The sequence below is a fragment of the Ochotona princeps genome, chromosome 12, assembly GCF_030435755.1.
Source record: "Ochotona princeps isolate mOchPri1 chromosome 12, mOchPri1.hap1, whole genome shotgun sequence".
Lineage (NCBI taxonomy): Eukaryota > Metazoa > Chordata > Mammalia > Lagomorpha > Ochotonidae > Ochotona > Ochotona princeps.
Genome location: NC_080843.1, coordinates 24,335,700 through 24,352,053, shown reverse-complemented (window position 1 = coordinate 24,352,053; position 16,354 = coordinate 24,335,700). Strand labels below are relative to the sequence as shown.

The window sequence follows — 16,354 nt, the reverse complement described above, 5'->3', positions numbered from 1 at the left end:
GGCAGGGAGCTAGACAGGAGGCAGAGCACCCGGGACATGAATTGGTGCCTGTATGGGATCCCTGTGAATTCAAGGTGAGGATTTAGCCACTGAGCCATCATGCAGGGTCCTACATTAGGAATCTTAACCTGTAAGGTTTGTAAGTTGATTATTGTCCTGCGGTTTCTATTCTAGTTCTTTGTCTCCTGTGTCCTCTTAGATTTGTATATATAGATTAAGCATCCCTATGCAAAAAAATCCAAAATGCCCCAAATTTGAAACTTTGAGTGTCACTGTGATGCTCCAAGTATAAAATTCCATACCATGAAACTTCATTTCATGCGAAAATTGATAATGTTTGTGTATAAGATATGTATGATGAAATATAAATGAGTTGAGTATTTAGACATGAATCTCATTCACGGGATAGCTCATATATATGATAACATTTCAAAAGCAGAAGGCAGCCTGAAACGCTGTGATCCTAGTAGGTAAACATCTCAACAGGCATTCCTTTTCTGTTCGTGTGCATTCTGTTCTTTCTTGCTCCCTCCTTTTTTAAACCCTTGTCATGACACTGAAAGGTTGAATAACCACGTGTTTATGAAAAAACTTATCCGAGTAATCTGAAATGCCAGTATGTGTCTCAGTTACTTTGGGAACAGTTCATAAAGACTTATCTCAAGACACTGGAATGCCCATGACTGTTGAATCAGGATAAGCCACATTTGAGGAGAGTGGGTCTCTAATTTTCACAAGTCATGTTGGCTTGCCCCGGTAGCTGATGTGGGTCATATTTCACCATGGCCGTCTTCCATTGGGGTTGTTCGCTCAGGAAATGTGAATGGAAATTGCCCCCTCATTCACTGTTTCATTTTTATGTGATACCAGTTTCCATTATTGCTTTAGTTACTATGATGGAATATTCTTTTCATTTGTCAAAGTCACACGGATTGACCTGAAACATTGAGAAGGTTATTACATGTCACTCTCCTGGAACCTGACTGGTCTCCTTGCTTGGCCCAGGATGCTATCTGTATCAGCCTGTGTTCCCAGTCTTGAGCTGCCCTGTCAAAGGCAGAATACAAAATTAAAATTTCATTTGTGGGGTTCATTTTAGGTGAACTTTGTAAAGAATTCCCTTCATCAAACTGGCGTTTTTGTTGGGGCCAGATCTCTGCCCACTGCTGTGAGTCAGGAACTGACGACACCTCGTCATCACTGTAGGGCTCACCTCTGCTTTGCTTGCTTGTGTGTTAATGCTTTATCACAGTAAGTAACCAACACATAGGCTCATGCTTCGATGCGGTCCGTGCTTTGCATTCATTCTCAACAAGCCCATATGTTTGCCAGATACTCATAAACGAGTCTTTTATTTCCTTTGCCAGTATTGCATGTGTTTCTCTGTATCTTTTTTGGAAAGGGCTTATTAAAGTTAGCAGTAAGTTATGATAGTGCATAACTGCTGATATGATGAATTTATAAATGACATGTTATATAGTGACCGTCATCAAAGAAGGCAAAACAATAGAGATTCTCCAAGGTGGTGGATTGAAGTTTTCATGCTGCTATGATTGCTCAAAGCTGATTCCAGGGCAGTAGTATTAGTTTTATCTTAGTGATTGCTCACACTTGTTTCTTTTTTCTTTAAAGATTTATTTTATTTTTATTGCTAAGTCAGATATATAGAGCAAAGGAGAGATAGAGAAGATGATCTTCCATCCCATGATTCACTCCCCAAGTGACCGCAATGGCTGATGCTATGCCGATCTGAAGCCAGGAGACAGGAACTTCTTTCTGGTCTCCCACATGGATACAGGAACCCAAAGCTCTGGGCAGCCCTCGACTGCTTTCCCAGACCACAAGCAGGGAGCTGGATGGAAAGTGGAGCCGCCGGGATTAGAACCAGTGCCTGTATGGGATCCCAGCGCATTCAAGGCGAGGACTTTAGCCGCTAGGCCACTGCGCCACTGGGCCCACTCACACTTATTTCTTGGGATTTGTAGGAAATGATCAAATTGGAACAAGAATTTCTAAACTCTTCTGAAATATTGGGACGTGACAGGCAAATCATGAAATCTTTTGAATACTTTCTAGGTAGAAGCACAGTGCTGAGAACTGTGAGTACAGCAACAGCAAGACAAGTTCTGTGCCTGGTTTTGATAGTGTGTGGTGTAAGGAACCAGTGATGCTACAGCTGTCCCTGAAAACAAGCATGAATGTCCAAGCAGGAGACCTGGATCAGAGTGCATACCAACAGGAAATGCTTTCCTGAGGATGTGCTATGCCTGTGAAAGCCTGGGAAGCAGTGGCTGAGAACTCTGGAGGTGACTGCCAGGACAGCAGGTGGCTGCCAGGACAGCAGGTGGCTGCCAGGACAGCAGGTGGCAAGGCCTGTCCTCCGGTGATGCTGTGAGAGGAATTGGATGACCATTGTGGGACGAGATGAAAGTAACAAGGAGAAAGTCTGAGTGGAGTGCCTCTCAGGGGAGCCATAGGTGGATGTAGAATTTACAGGGCAGTTAGTGAAGTTGCACTTTAGCCTAACATGGTTGGAAAGCCTTGATAATTGGAGCAAAGGTGGACGTCACCCTGCCACGGGGAAGTTAACAGGCTAGTGTCTTAATTGCCTTAGAAAGGACAGAGTTTTTTTTGTATCTGGTAAGATTTAGAGTGTGATATGCTATTTCTGGACATGGGAAGAGGTAAGTGAGCTGTTAAGCTTTTTAAGGTATATTTCTTTTAAACTTTGAATTTGGGAATATTTTCTTCTAGCTTCCTCATTAAAATCCTCACTTCGTTGTGGGACTTCATGTTAGAAGCAGTAGCTGAAAATGTGGCCAGAGTCTTCATAATGCTGATTTTACTCTGAAAGCATGAGTTCTTTTGGCTTGTTGATATTCTCATTTCTTTTTAGTTTTAAACATATGATATTGTTTCATGTATTTGAGCTATGGCGCTTTTTCAGTTTTCCTGCTAATTTTTTCTATTAGATTGTATGTCAAAGAATGATATTGTATGAAAATCTTCAATTCAAATTTTGGATATGTATGTGTGTCCATCTGTGAGGGTTCAAATGTCCAAAGAACAGTGAAATGAAGACGCTGAATATTTGAATATTTATTTTTATTGGAAAATCAGAATTAGAGTAAGATCTTTGTCTGTGGTCCACTCCCTAAGTGGTCACAGTGGCCAGAGCTGAGCCAATCTAAAGCCAGAAGCCTTTTTTGGGTCTCCCATGCAGGTGCAGGGTCCCAAGGCTTTGCACCGTCCTCTACAGTTTTCCCAAGCAATAGCAGGGAGATGGATGGGAGATAGAGCAGCTGTGGCATAAAGCAGCGCCCATATGGGATCCTGGTGCAGGCAAGGCAAGGATTTAGCTACTGAGCCATTGATCCAGGCTTAAGACACTGAATATTTTTAAAAGATGCATTTATTTGAAGGCAGTTAGAGAGGAAAAGAAGAGTTCTCCCATTCATTGCTACACTCCCCAAATGGCAGCATCTGCTGGGGTCAGGCTGAACCGTAAGAGCTTATTTGGGTCTCCACATGGTTGCGGAGGCCCAAGGGCTTGGACCGTCTTTAGTTTTTCCCAGGTACATTAGCAGGGAGCTGTTTGGAAATTGGAGCAGCTAGGACTTGAATTGGTGCCCATATAGGATACTGGCACAACAGACAGTAGCTTAATCCACTGCATCATAGAGCCAGCCCTGGTGCTGATCAATTTGAGTCCCTCTGTGTTTATTTCCAGGCAAGTTGGGTCACTAAAAAGACTGCAGAGGGTCTGGTGCAATAGCCTAGTGACTAAACCTTCACCTTGCATACATGCTGGGATCCCATATGGATGCCAGTTCATGTCCTAGCTGCTGCGTTTCCCATCCAGCTCCCTGCTTGTGGCCTGGGAAAGCAGTAGGGCATGGTCTAAAGCCTTGGGATCCTGTATCCATGTGGGAGACCCGGAAGATGCTCCTGGCTTCAGATTAGCTCAGCTCCCAGCCATTGTGGCTACTTCGGGAGTGAGTCAGTGGACAGATCTTTCTCTCTGCGTCTCTAGCGTTTCCACTGCTCTACCGTCTTTAGAGTGTGAGCAGTGCCGAGGACGGTAGCTGCACATGGTGAGCGTGTAGTTTTTTAGGATGGATCTAGATTCTGGTTTTAAAGACCTCTAAGAGGGCCCGGCGGCTTGGCTTAGCGGCTAAAGTCCTCGCCTTGAAAGCCCCGGGATCCCATATGGGCGCCGGTTCTAATCCCGGCAGCTCCACTTCCCATGCAGCTCCCTGCTTGTGGCCTGGGAAAGCAGTGGAGGACGGCCCAAGACTTTGGGACCCCGCACCCGCGTGGGAGACCTGGAAGAGGTTCCTGGTCCCGGCATCGGATTGGCGTGCACCGGCCCGTTGCGGCTCACTTGGGGAGTGAAACATCGGATGGAAGATTTTCCTCTTTGTCTCTCCTCCTCTCTGTATATCTGACTTTCCAATAATAATAAAATCTTTAAAAAAAAAAAAGACCTCTAAGAAAAGCATATAGGATCACAAGACATCTACAGAAGGGTGGCTGTGGAGGTGTCATCCATGAAGTCAGAACAAATGAAGCATGACCAGTGAGTTGATTCCTGAGGCTCATGGTAGTCACCTGGCAGTTATGATTCAGTGCCAGATAATGACTTTGTCAAAACACATCTTGTGACAAATCAACTTTCATATGGACTGGAAATGATATAAACCTTAATGTTGAGCTATCAAACCTAAAAGTAGAAATTGAAAGACTATTTGTGTACTTTGCTTCTCACTTTGGGTGGTAGGAAGTTACATACCAGCAAGGCAATACTTGGTTTGTCTGCTTAAGGTTACATGCTGTGTATATAACTGTTTTCAAAGTTCCAGTAAATAAAATCGGTGAAAGTGGCTCTTGGCGGGTTAGGGAAAGAGAATCCTGGTTTGGAACTGTATGTGAGAATCCTTTTAAAAGTTTGTAGAAAAGCAGAATTGAAAGACAACACCTTTCCCTTGAACTTCGGAGGATTCCCTCTTGTGTTTTTATTTCATCCTGTTTATACTAATGAAATCACAAGATAAGGGATAAATTTTTCCAGTGATCCAAACTCTCAAGTTTTGTTTTTTCTGTCCTCTCTCAAAACGAATGCCCCCCACTGCACAATTACTCTATATTTTCAAATGAAAAGCCACAAAACAAAATCAGCAACAGGAAGCAAAAAAGAAATTTACAGCACCATGAAGTTAAATAACATGCTACTGAATGACTAATGTATCACTGAAGAAATGAAAAAGAAAATCAAGGACCTTCCTGAAGAAAATGATGTTACTGTATGACCTATGAGTAAGTGAAGCACATTCTAGGAAACAGAACAGGTCAATGGCAGAAGGGCACCTGGAGACTCCCGGAAATGGGAACACTATGGAGACATCAGAGTGGTGTTGTAGTGACTTGATGCCCCAGTGGCAATCAGTAAGTGGTGGTCTGGGCTCCACTGGTACCCAGAGCTCCACCAGCAGCCAAGTGGGAAGGGGAATTCACCTGGAGCTCAGAAGGTGAACCCCAGTAAATTTCTCAGTAAAACAAATAGATGTTTTAAGCTCTAGAGACTGTGGAAAGGAAGGATTGTTCAAAGTTCTCATCACTCTTCGAGTAGCTAATAGCACTTTCTGACCGTTAACTTGTCTCGTTGCTCACATGAATCTTCATTCATGTGAATGAAGAGTCCATTATTTTCAGTTCAGTACGAATATTTGTTGAGAGGTTATTTAGCTGCTTTCTTCATCAAATCAGATTTTGTACTATGCATCTTTTTGTGATGGTAATTTGGAACTTATTCTAGCCACCTATCATGACTTTGGCATTGTGGATATGGTCTAAGTTGAAAATAAGTTTTATGGTAGCATCCAAACATTAGAAAACCACTGGGTGGCTGGTTTGTCTTGTTTTCACATGACCTTGTTAGTCTCACACATTCTGTGCCCTGCACACTGCCCTTAAATCTAAGTGAGACAGACTTATGAGGAAAATGGCTTCTGTAGCAAAAAATTTTAATATGCTTTTGAAACGTGATTCATTATGAAGTTAGATTTCTTTTATCTGCTCTGTTAATTACAGATGGAAGTTCTCTTGATGACTTATGATGAAGAAATCCCTGTGGTCCCAGATGTCACTCACTGGTTTTGCTGAATGAATGTTAAAGTTAGCATCTTGTCTTCAGTTTGGGGCAGTGATTAAGTGGAAACAAGTTGGCAGTCCAGAGAACTGTCCTGTGGTGACTGCATTTTGTAGCTCGATCTCCAGATCCTTGTCCTACTTGGAGCAATCTGTGGTACCTCTCTAAGAATGCAGAGAAAGATGTAGTTGTACACAGTTAGGTTCTGAGAAGAGCTGATAATTCTATTTTGATGACTGGCTGCTTTAACCATTAAGATTATGTAATTAACTGAGAAATATTTTACTTGTGAAATTCAGTATCAGTAATTACAATGTTCTGATTCATGGAATAAATGGTATGAGATGCTGTTTACTAAACCTGGTGAAAGTTTACAACTGATTTCCACATTTAAACATTTACCTTCCAGTCATCAGGGATACATAATCCCTTCGTTATTCTCTAATCAAATATATTTTACACCTAATCCTACACCTGCATTACTTTAGGTAATTGAACTATTGGATATTTCATAAAGGTGTTATATAAATCATGTTTTTAAATAAATTGATTCATCTTCACTGCAGCTGGAAGTTTAAACATTAATATGCAATGTTCTAGGATCAAGGATCCTTACATTTGTGTTGCATGGTTGCTGTGTTTTCGAACATTGTATTCACTGTCAATGGTTGAGTTAATGGCAGCTGTAGGAATTTATTAAAATGAACCAACGAGGTTTTCCTAGCCGTAATTTGAGGATTGAAGATCTTGGGAATGACAGGTTTGCCCTGCTTAGATATTCCCTCGGACTACATTTGGTGCTTCGCTCTTCATAGTCTGTCTTGTTAAGGAAAGAGCACTGTGACACCTGTTTCCGCATAGCAGCAGGACTTGCTAGACCCATATGCTTGTTTAGTCGGTCATGGAATACCGTACTACTCAAGTTTCCCCAGTAAGAGTGACTAAGATAAGCTACAAACCATATGTTACTGCTCCAGGAAGGCAGCCCAGGTCATAGACATGTTGTCGGTAGTGCTCACATTCTGTGAATATACGGCCTCACAAGAAAGCCTTTAGAAGTCCATGCTGTCAGAGCTTTTAAGAGCCAATCAGTGAACTAACATCTTCCTGCCAGCTTTTGGCTTCTGTGGTTAAACTTTGGTGATCACATTCAAGTGCATCTTGTTTCCATGTTTCTATAGGCTGCAGATCTGTTGAGCGATAACGCCTCCACCTAAGAAATCTGTCCTTGAGGAGATGATCTGTGGACAAGAAGCTTTCTGCTATAGTGGTTTGTGGAATTGAGGTCCAGATGCTAAATGAGACTCCTGCCAGTTTCAGTGAGAATAAAAGGCATTGAAAGAGCTGATGTTTTCTGGACCTTTAGCCATCTCTGACCAAGCTGTAAACTGGTGTTAATAAAACACGATATCATCAGACTGCTGCTTGGCTTGGGACGGAGGCCTGTCTGCTGGTACACAAAGCACGAAGCAGAAGGGTTGAACATCTGTTCCCTTGGCCTTGTCTCCTTTCCCTTTTGTAAGGCTGTCAAGTAATGATCATCCTTGTTTAGGAATCAAGATAGGACCTTGGGAGCTTGGGTTTTGAAGAAACTTGGTGTTAAAAAGTGTGGGGTTGGGGTCAGTTTTTTTCCCCCGAGGTGGTCTTGAATACGTGAGACCTATCCTGGTCAAAGTGTGGAAAGTTCAAAGTTCCAGGCTTTGTCTTCCAGTTGGTGACATCAAGATTAAGTCTGTGAGATTCTCCTTACAAGGGAAAATGTGTAAGGTGTGAGAAGGCTAATTTAATAAAGTTCCCTAAAAATTAGGAGACGTGAAAAGTAGAGTCCCCACAGACTCTTCTACCTAGCTTCTAGAACAGTTTCTAGGAGAATATACAGTTTGTTTTTGTTACAGCTTCCTGGAGTTCTTCCTTGGTAACATGCTTCATGGCTTACTGGTGCACATGTTCTTCCTGTACTCCTATAGCTTTTGTACTTACCCTCCCACAACCATTGCTTTATTTCACATGAGACTATTGCAACATTAAGATGTTATGGCTTGCTCCAAATCTGGAAAACTAGCCTAGCATGTGACAAGATGTGGAGTAGAACATTGATACCTGGATTCTTACTACAATATCCATTTAGTGTTCACTTGGTCTTTATTACATGATGGAAAATGGCAGGACAAATACACAGGCCATTATTGTTAGGTCACAACACCTGACATTAATCACCAACTCTAGCAATTTAGTTTTGACCTGTACATTTTTTCCAAGTGAAGGTTAAATGTTAAACCAAAGGCTGGAAAACTGGGACTATATCCTGCTTTTGCCTCTTTTATGGCCAAATGTGCTATTTAAGAATGCCTTCACGTTTTCAAGTGCCTGGGAAAAAGGAATAGAACTTGTTGACCCATGGAAATCGTATTAAATTCAATTCTCAAGATCTGTACGTGAAGTTTGATTGATACATAGCCATTTCAATTTACACGATGTCCATGCCTGCTTTCATGGTAAGTAGTTGTGACTCACAGTATGAAAAACAAAGCCTAAAATATCAGATTGGGAAAATTCATGGAAAATGCACTTATGAATACATGTATGCCCTTTAAGTTTTTTTTAGAAATAATTTTAAACAATTTGTTAAAGACACAGAACGATCCACTGCGGATAGGCCAGGCTTCAAGCTGGGAGGAATTGGATTTATCCACGTCTTCCATGTGAGTGGCAGAAACCCAATGACTTGAGTCATCACCACTACGTCCCAAAGTCTGCATTAATTGAGTGCCAAGTCACAAGTCAGCTGGAAATTGAACCCTACTGGCATCTTTACCACTAGGCTAAATGCCCACTTCTCAGGATAAAGCTCTTAATTCCATCTTTTTTGGTGAACATTTTGAATTTCCCTTATATTTACTAGCTGACCCTTTGTAAATTATACTTGCCAACCACTGTGTTAGCACGTTGCTACCACTTCTCGCTTTGTCTGACTTTGCAGACTTCTAGACTTCCTGACCCAGTTCTTATATGAATGTCTGAAATGCAATAATACAACCTTTAATCACTGGGGTTTGTTTGCCTCTTAATTCCTCTTAAAAAAGAATAAATATGCCATCTCCATGAACTACCACAGATAAACTATATAGTTTATGCTTAAGACATAGGCAGCCTTTATAGAATCATCGGCAGATAATTGCTGACATTAACTGAGGCTTATATGTTGAGATCAGTATTGTTTTAGACCTAGGCTAATCAGAACTTTTGCTTTTCCATGTTTAACTGTTTTTCTTGTTTCCAGTGGTGACCATGCCAGGACATTACTACAGGACAGACAGTATTTCTTTAACTTCTCAGTCTGTGTCTTGTGTTTTGATTTACTGCTAAAAACGGCCTCAAAACCCACCTTGGGCTGGGCATATGATGCACATTGCTTGCGATGCCTGTGTTTCTTATCAGAAGGCCTGGGTCTGAGCCCTAGCCTCACTCCCAGGTTCAGCTTCCTGTGTGCTCTGGGAGGCAGCAGGTGATGGGCTCAAGTGGTCGGTCCTTGCCAGATGGAGAGACCCAGATGGAGGACCTGACTTTGGCCTGGCCTAGTTCTCGCTTGTTGCTGACATTTGGGAAGTGAACAACAGATGGAAGGTCTCAGTCTTTGTTTTTTAGATAAATGAAATAAGCAATAAAAATAATTTAAAATACCTTTTCCCTCCTCCTGTTTTCTTTGTATTCTCACTCTTTTCCTTCTTTTTTTTTTAAGACTTATTTATTTTTATTGGAAAGTCAGATATACAGAGAGGAGGAGAGACAGTGAGAAAGATCTTCCGTCCGGTGATTCACTCCCCAAGTGAGCGTAACGGCTGATGCTACGCTCATCTGAAGCCAGGAGCCAGGAACTACTTCCAGGTCTCCCACATGGGTGCAGGGTCCCAAGGCTTTGGGCCGTCCTCGACTGCCTTCCCAGACCACAAGCAGGGAGCTGGATGGGAAGTGGAGCTACCGGGATGAGAACCGGAGCCCATATGGGATCCTGGCATGTTCAAGGCGAGGACTTTAGCCGCTAGGCCACTGCGCCACTGGACCCTTTTCCTTCTCTTATAAGGGAAGGAAGACTCTTCCCTGACCAAGGCTGCTTCCTCTGGCTCATCCCTCTCATTCCTCTCATCTCCAGGATCTTACTTCAGTACTTTTTTTTTTTGTAGACTCTTATTTTGGCCACAGCTTCTTTCTTAGTATATAAACATGCAGGTCACTCTGATCTAGAAAACCTCCTATCTTCCTTTGAACCTTGGTCTCCTAAAGCTATGACCCAGTTTCTCCTTAGTTCTACAGCCGAGTCTCTCTTCAAAGATGTCCTTCCTCTCATCTTATACCTGTTTGACTTATGACCACACTTTGTCTGAGTCTGTTCTCAGTGGTGAACCTGTTGTTCTAGCCAGTAGTCCTCTCTAGCCACCAACCAGCAGGATTTCTCGGTGGTAGCTGCCACTGGTAGCTACAACTTGCATGTTGAAATGTCTGCTTTAGTGTTTTTGGGTGCCACCAATCCCTGAACATCCTAAGGTCTTCCTCCAGAATGAACTTTCTCAGAATTATGTGATTCTGCCTGCATCTTTAATTTCTTCCTGAGGCCCCTTCTCTTTTTCTTTTATACTTTCTTGCTGATTGATTCTACTCAGGTCTGATGTCTCATGTAACACTTATTTGTGATGTGCCCTGAATTTCTTGAACTCCATACTAGTTATCTACATTTAGATGGGGGTATGTCCTTTCACCGTCTTGAATTGATTACACTTTGTTCTTTTATTTGAGCATGTTGGTCTCATGTTGCCTATCTTGGTGGTATGGGTATCGTAGGAACGATGGTGTTGGCTATGATTTCCTCCTTTTCTCCACTTTCTATATTCATGGCCTCACTGGATCGCTACACGTAGTGCAGAGGTGGATTATTTCGCCTGTTCTCTCTCCAGGTATTCTGCTTAGGCTTCGGTTCTTGAGCTTCCCTTGTCTTACAGGTGTGCTGTATGGAAGTTTCCTCTCTGGAGACTGTTGGTTGTCCTTATTCGTGTCCGTTTAGTCCACCTTCTGCATGTCTGCATATCTGCATATATATATGCTATTATATCAAAGTGCATTCTGTACGAAAGAGTTCAGAATCTGATGCTGACTGTTCCAATCTTTACTCCTTTTCCGTATGTCCCATGCTTTAGTCCAGACATGGCCTGCATTTATGCCTGCGTAGTTTTCCATATTTCTGTCTTAGGGGCTGTAAGGAACACACTGTCCTTTCGTGAAGCTTTTCAGTTTCCTTACAGTGAAACCTTATCTTTACTTGGATTCGCATGTGCTTCTTCATGTTACTTCACTCGGGATTGGTTTTCCTGCTCACATGGCCTGCCCTCTTCAGTAGCTATTTTTTGGAACTGGAATGAGTAGCGGAGATTAATCGCTATATTTTACTCCTCTCACTGTGGCACCTAATACTGTACAGCTACAACACTAGCTTCATGCTCCAGGTAGAGAAATGAAGTTAAAAAGGCAGCCCTGCACATAGGTGTCAGGCACATTTTCCTGAATGAGTGTGGAGCAGAAAAATGGCCTCTAGCCTGTGTATCATAGAAAGATGGAGCAATAGAGGAAAGTAGACACTAAACCATGAGCTAGATACTAACTAGTTATTCAGATACATGGTGAGAAGAAGCTGGGAAAATGTTTGTACCCAGCATATATTATAATTGTAATGCAGTACTGATCTTTTGAGGACCATCACTAATGTTTTAATTAGCTGTTTTTCCCCTGTATGTGAATTAAGTCATGTGGCTTTCTTACATTTGAATTTAGATTATGTGCAGAGTTGGAAACAAAACTTTGAATATTTCATGTATACATTATCAAAAGAGGCAAAGATGATCAAAGGACGGAGGAACGACATTGTCGCAACTTTGCTGGTGAAGAGTCACTTTCAGTGTGGAGAGTTAAAGCTGGTTCACAGGGTGACACAGATACACAAAATGACCCACAGAGATCTTCCATGTGCTGGGTCACTTCCCCAGGGGCTGCAGTGGCTAGGGCTGGTCCAGTCTGAAATCAGGATCCCAGAACTCCAACTAGTTCTCCCGTGTGGGCTGCGAGGCTTGACTACTTGGGCCATCTCCTACTCTGTCTAGGTGTGTTGGGTAGCAGGCAGAGCTGCTGGACTCTACTTGGTGCTGGATCACAATTGATAGCCTACCCTACTTTACCAAAAGAGTGGGCTCTGTAGAGTTAGGTTGTTTCTTAAACCTATCTTGGCACTTCCTATTTTTCTTTTTTCTTTTTTTCAAGTTGGAAAGGCAGATTTATGGAAAGGAGAGACAGAAAGATCTTACATCTGCTGTTCACTCCTCAGATTGCCACAGTGGCTGGAACTGAGCAGAACTGGATCTGAAGCCAGGAGCCAGGACGTTCCTCCAGGTCTTCCATGTGGGTGTAGGTCCCAAGGCTTTGGGCCGTCCTCTGCTGTCCTCTCAGCCTATAAGCAGGGAGCTGGATTGTAAGTGGAGCAGCTGGGACTAGAACCGACACCCATATTGGTTGTCAGTGCTCACAGGCAGTGGAGCCATTGCACCCCCCATCACCTATGTTCTAGTGACTTTCTTGGTGTCATCACAGGAATATTTATCAAACCTAGGATGTTTTTTTGCATTTTGTTTTAATATTAAGCACATACTTATTTTCTAAGTAATTTATTTTTAAATTTTTCAAAAACTTATTTATTCCATGATACAGTTCTGTAGGCTCTAGGATTTCCTTTCCTCCCTTCCCAAAACCCCACTTTCTCCACTAATTTTACCCATGTCATAACAGTGGTATAGTCCTTCAAAATCAGTCAGAAGTCCATCATTCTGCTGTTTAAGTGTATCCTGGCATTGTAGGCATGGACATTGGCAAAGAGTCCAGCATCCTATTGTCAAGATACATTCAGTGGTTTCACTGGAGGTCCATCTTTGATTGGGAAGTAGAGATGCATACTGCATTGTATGTTCACATCTGTATGTGATAGTCTCTACTATACAGTGACTATACATCTCCATAAATGCCGTAAGCCATAAAACAAAAGCCATAAGACAAAAAATCAACAACAGGGAGAAAAATAGAAAATTTGCAACCACATGATACTGAATGGCCAATATGTTGCTGAAAAAATGAAAATCAAAGACCTTCCTGAAGCAAATGATGCTACTGTATGACCTATGAGTCAGTGAGGAAATCATTAAAAACAAAACTTTTTGAATGAAAATATAAACAAAATATCAAACTCCTTGAGATGTATCAAAAACAGTATTAAAGGGCTATTGATTTCATATATTGCCTGAAGGTTGCCTTATACCAGAGAGAACATGTGAGTTGTCCTTTAAAGGACAAAGGCCATTGGAACTGAAATCAGGAGGGATGCAGCTTGGGTAGTGATGTTCAGAAGAGGCGTGTTGAGGGTCCATGCCCGTAGCTGGCAGTAAGGTGGCAAGGGTCTGCAGAGAGCGTCAAGACACAAGTGTTCTGGGAGGTGGTGTAGCTTCTGGAACGTGAGAAAACCTTGCCGAGTAAGTGTGATACATTTAATTAGTGCCTCATTGTGTTTGGGTCTAGTGCTTTGCTGTTCTAGGGATTGGAGTTAAATGAAGAAACAGAGTCTGCATCTTTCTAAGATGGCCTTTTTCCATAGCTGGGACTTTGGAATAGGAGTACAAGAAAACTTCTTTGTTTTTAAATATACAAAAAGTTATCACCTATCTTCTCTTTTGGTAAAAGTTCTTTTTTTCTGGGATTGTTTTGGTCATCCTTTGAGTCTTTCAAATAATTTCACATCCTTATATGAAAAAATACCTTTTTTAGAGAAATGAAATTAAGAATAAATTGCCTTTTAGTAAGTTGATTTCATTTTGTTTTGTCTTTTACAAAAAATGCTTTCAGCTACAATGTTTCAGCTACCTAGTGAAGAATAACTGGGATGCAATGGTTTCCGCTCCTCCCCCAACTCTCTCCTCTGCAACCTCTGTGGCCCATAGGGCATCATTGTTTTGTTAGCTTGCCTGTACAATAATTCTCCTCCCTCTGCTTCCAAGCTCCAATGCCAAAGAACAATGTGGAACATTCTCTCTCGCAATAGATGCTAACTGTGTTCTTAGTTGGGCTCTCACTGTTGTAGCCACAGTGACTGCGCCATTGTGCTGGGAGGCTGGGTCACAGCAGCGATTGCACGCAGTGATGAATGCCGTTTACTAGTGAGGCATTGTCGCCTGCATCTGTGGGTAGAACACACAGTTGCTGTAATTTGCCTGGCAAGTGATCAAACTGCCATAAAATGGCATCATCTGTTGAGCAAGTTAGCCATCACAAAGGCCGATTGACCTTTTGAAATAAAGGAATAGAATTTTTAATGAAAAGCTCCAGAAAGATAGACGGTAAAGATCTAAGAACAGTTACCTCGTGTGGATGCACATTAACCCTGTGTGTTGGGGAAAGCTGTGCAACCAGAGCAAACCACATGTGGGATAAGTGATGTGTAAACTGTTGTCAACGGGGAACTGGGCTTTATGGCAGCGTCCCCTTTACAGAACCTGTGGACTCCCCAGGAGATACTGTTGGGAGTGCAGTTTCATTGTTTCTTTCACTTACAAAAGGAAAGGCTATCTTAATATGTAATTGTGGAATGTAGATTGGTAATTATCTTGAATTGTTGTTGAAGTAAAAGGAAACGGTTTGCTTTTTAAAATAACATTGATGATATTTTACAAGGATCTTAAGAAGTCGATTATTTTGTTGGCTATTCATGTCCCATTACCCATTTTGAAGCACTTATGAACAGGTTCAGTGTTCATTAGCATTGTTCGTTGAAAGTAATTTGGGGAATGCTTTCCAAAGCAGCCTTTTAAAAACACTTGTTTCTTCAAGTTTTGTCAGATTTCTAACATGCAAAGTTATGACTTGAAGTTTAATGTATTTTACATTTAGCAAATCGGTTTCCTGTTGTCCAGACTGCGTTTCTGAAAAGTGGCTTTCGAGTAACTCAAACGTATTCTGAGAAGGACAGTAAAAAATGTTGCTGTGGCTTACTCAGACTTTTATGATTGGAGATTTGTTTGTGTGATAAGAACGCAGATATTGAGGGGATGGTAGTTTTGATCTATTATTTAGGACAGGTCAAGCTTCTAAGAATTAGGTCATATGCTCGTTGAAGACAACAATTCCTTAATTGTCAAGATAGTGTTAAAGTAATAACAAATGAGTAATTCTACTGTTGAAAGCTATGTAAATAATATGCATTCAATGTAGAAAATTTGCAAATATTAGAAAAAAGATGTGAGATTACCAATTGTCTGTATTTCTGTCATCTAATGCCTACCATGGTATGAAAACTTTTCTGTTGTTTTGTAGATTATTTTTCCATAAACCTTGCTTAACCTTAAGGTCATTCAGAAAAGCAATAGTCATTTTAGGTTTCTCGCATAATCCAAGGTCAAGTTTCCATAAAGCGGTTTTGAACAAAATCTGGTAGTGCATTGGAAACAGAAAAATGTGGGACGATGAATAGTTAATACTAACATTCCTCACAAGTTCTAGACAGTGTCATTTCCTTAGAGTTTTTCAGGGAAAAACGGACAGTAACCTTTTGTTAAGATTTGTTATACAAAACAAATCTTTTTCCAGAAATAGAAAACATTCCTAAACTATAAATTCAAAATAAATTTTCATCTTTATACTGGCTTTAGTCAAAGTGTGGTTAATTTACTTTCTCTTGCAATGAGTTCACTTTTTCTTATTGGATGCATAATAAGAACCTGGGTCACAAAATGTCTTTTATTTACTTTTCTGCGCTAGAGAAATGGAACAGCACTAGCACGTTCTAATGACGAGTTGCTTTGTTGATTGTTTTTCCCCCATCTCTTCCTTTGTCCTTCTGCGGCGTGTGCACCTGCCTTTGTGTAGCTAACTGCTGCTGTTTTCTGCTCTGTGACAGCGAGCCGATGGCGGAGTCTCTTCTCCTCAACTGCCTCACTGCCCTTTCCTTATAGTCCTGTTGCAAGACTCAGCCCTTATAGCAATGGCATTAATACTCCCAGCTTCTCTAAAACCTCCAATAAAGCAATACTAACACCTGAGAGAACAGGTAATCTTTCAACTTCTTCACTGGTTGCTTGCTTTGTATTTCAGTTGCTCAACCCAGCTTACCTATCCAGCACTTGATGA

At 41.5% G+C, this 16,354-nt stretch overlaps 1 protein-coding gene across 2 annotated transcripts in view; it reads left to right on the top strand.

Moving 5' to 3' along the window:
- Positions 1-16,354, top strand: part of SLAIN1 (SLAIN motif family member 1) — a 56,446-nt gene that overhangs the window by 17,688 nt on the left and 22,404 nt on the right. Inside the window, exon 3 of one of the 2 annotated variants that reach the window (XM_058670590.1) lies at positions 16,125-16,274. The exons of the other annotated variant lie outside the window; for it this stretch is intronic. Within the exon in view, the coding sequence (XP_058526573.1) occupies positions 16,125-16,274 (150 nt within the window). The remainder of the gene's footprint in view (positions 1-16,124; positions 16,275-16,354) is intronic. 2 annotated transcript variants of the gene reach the window in all.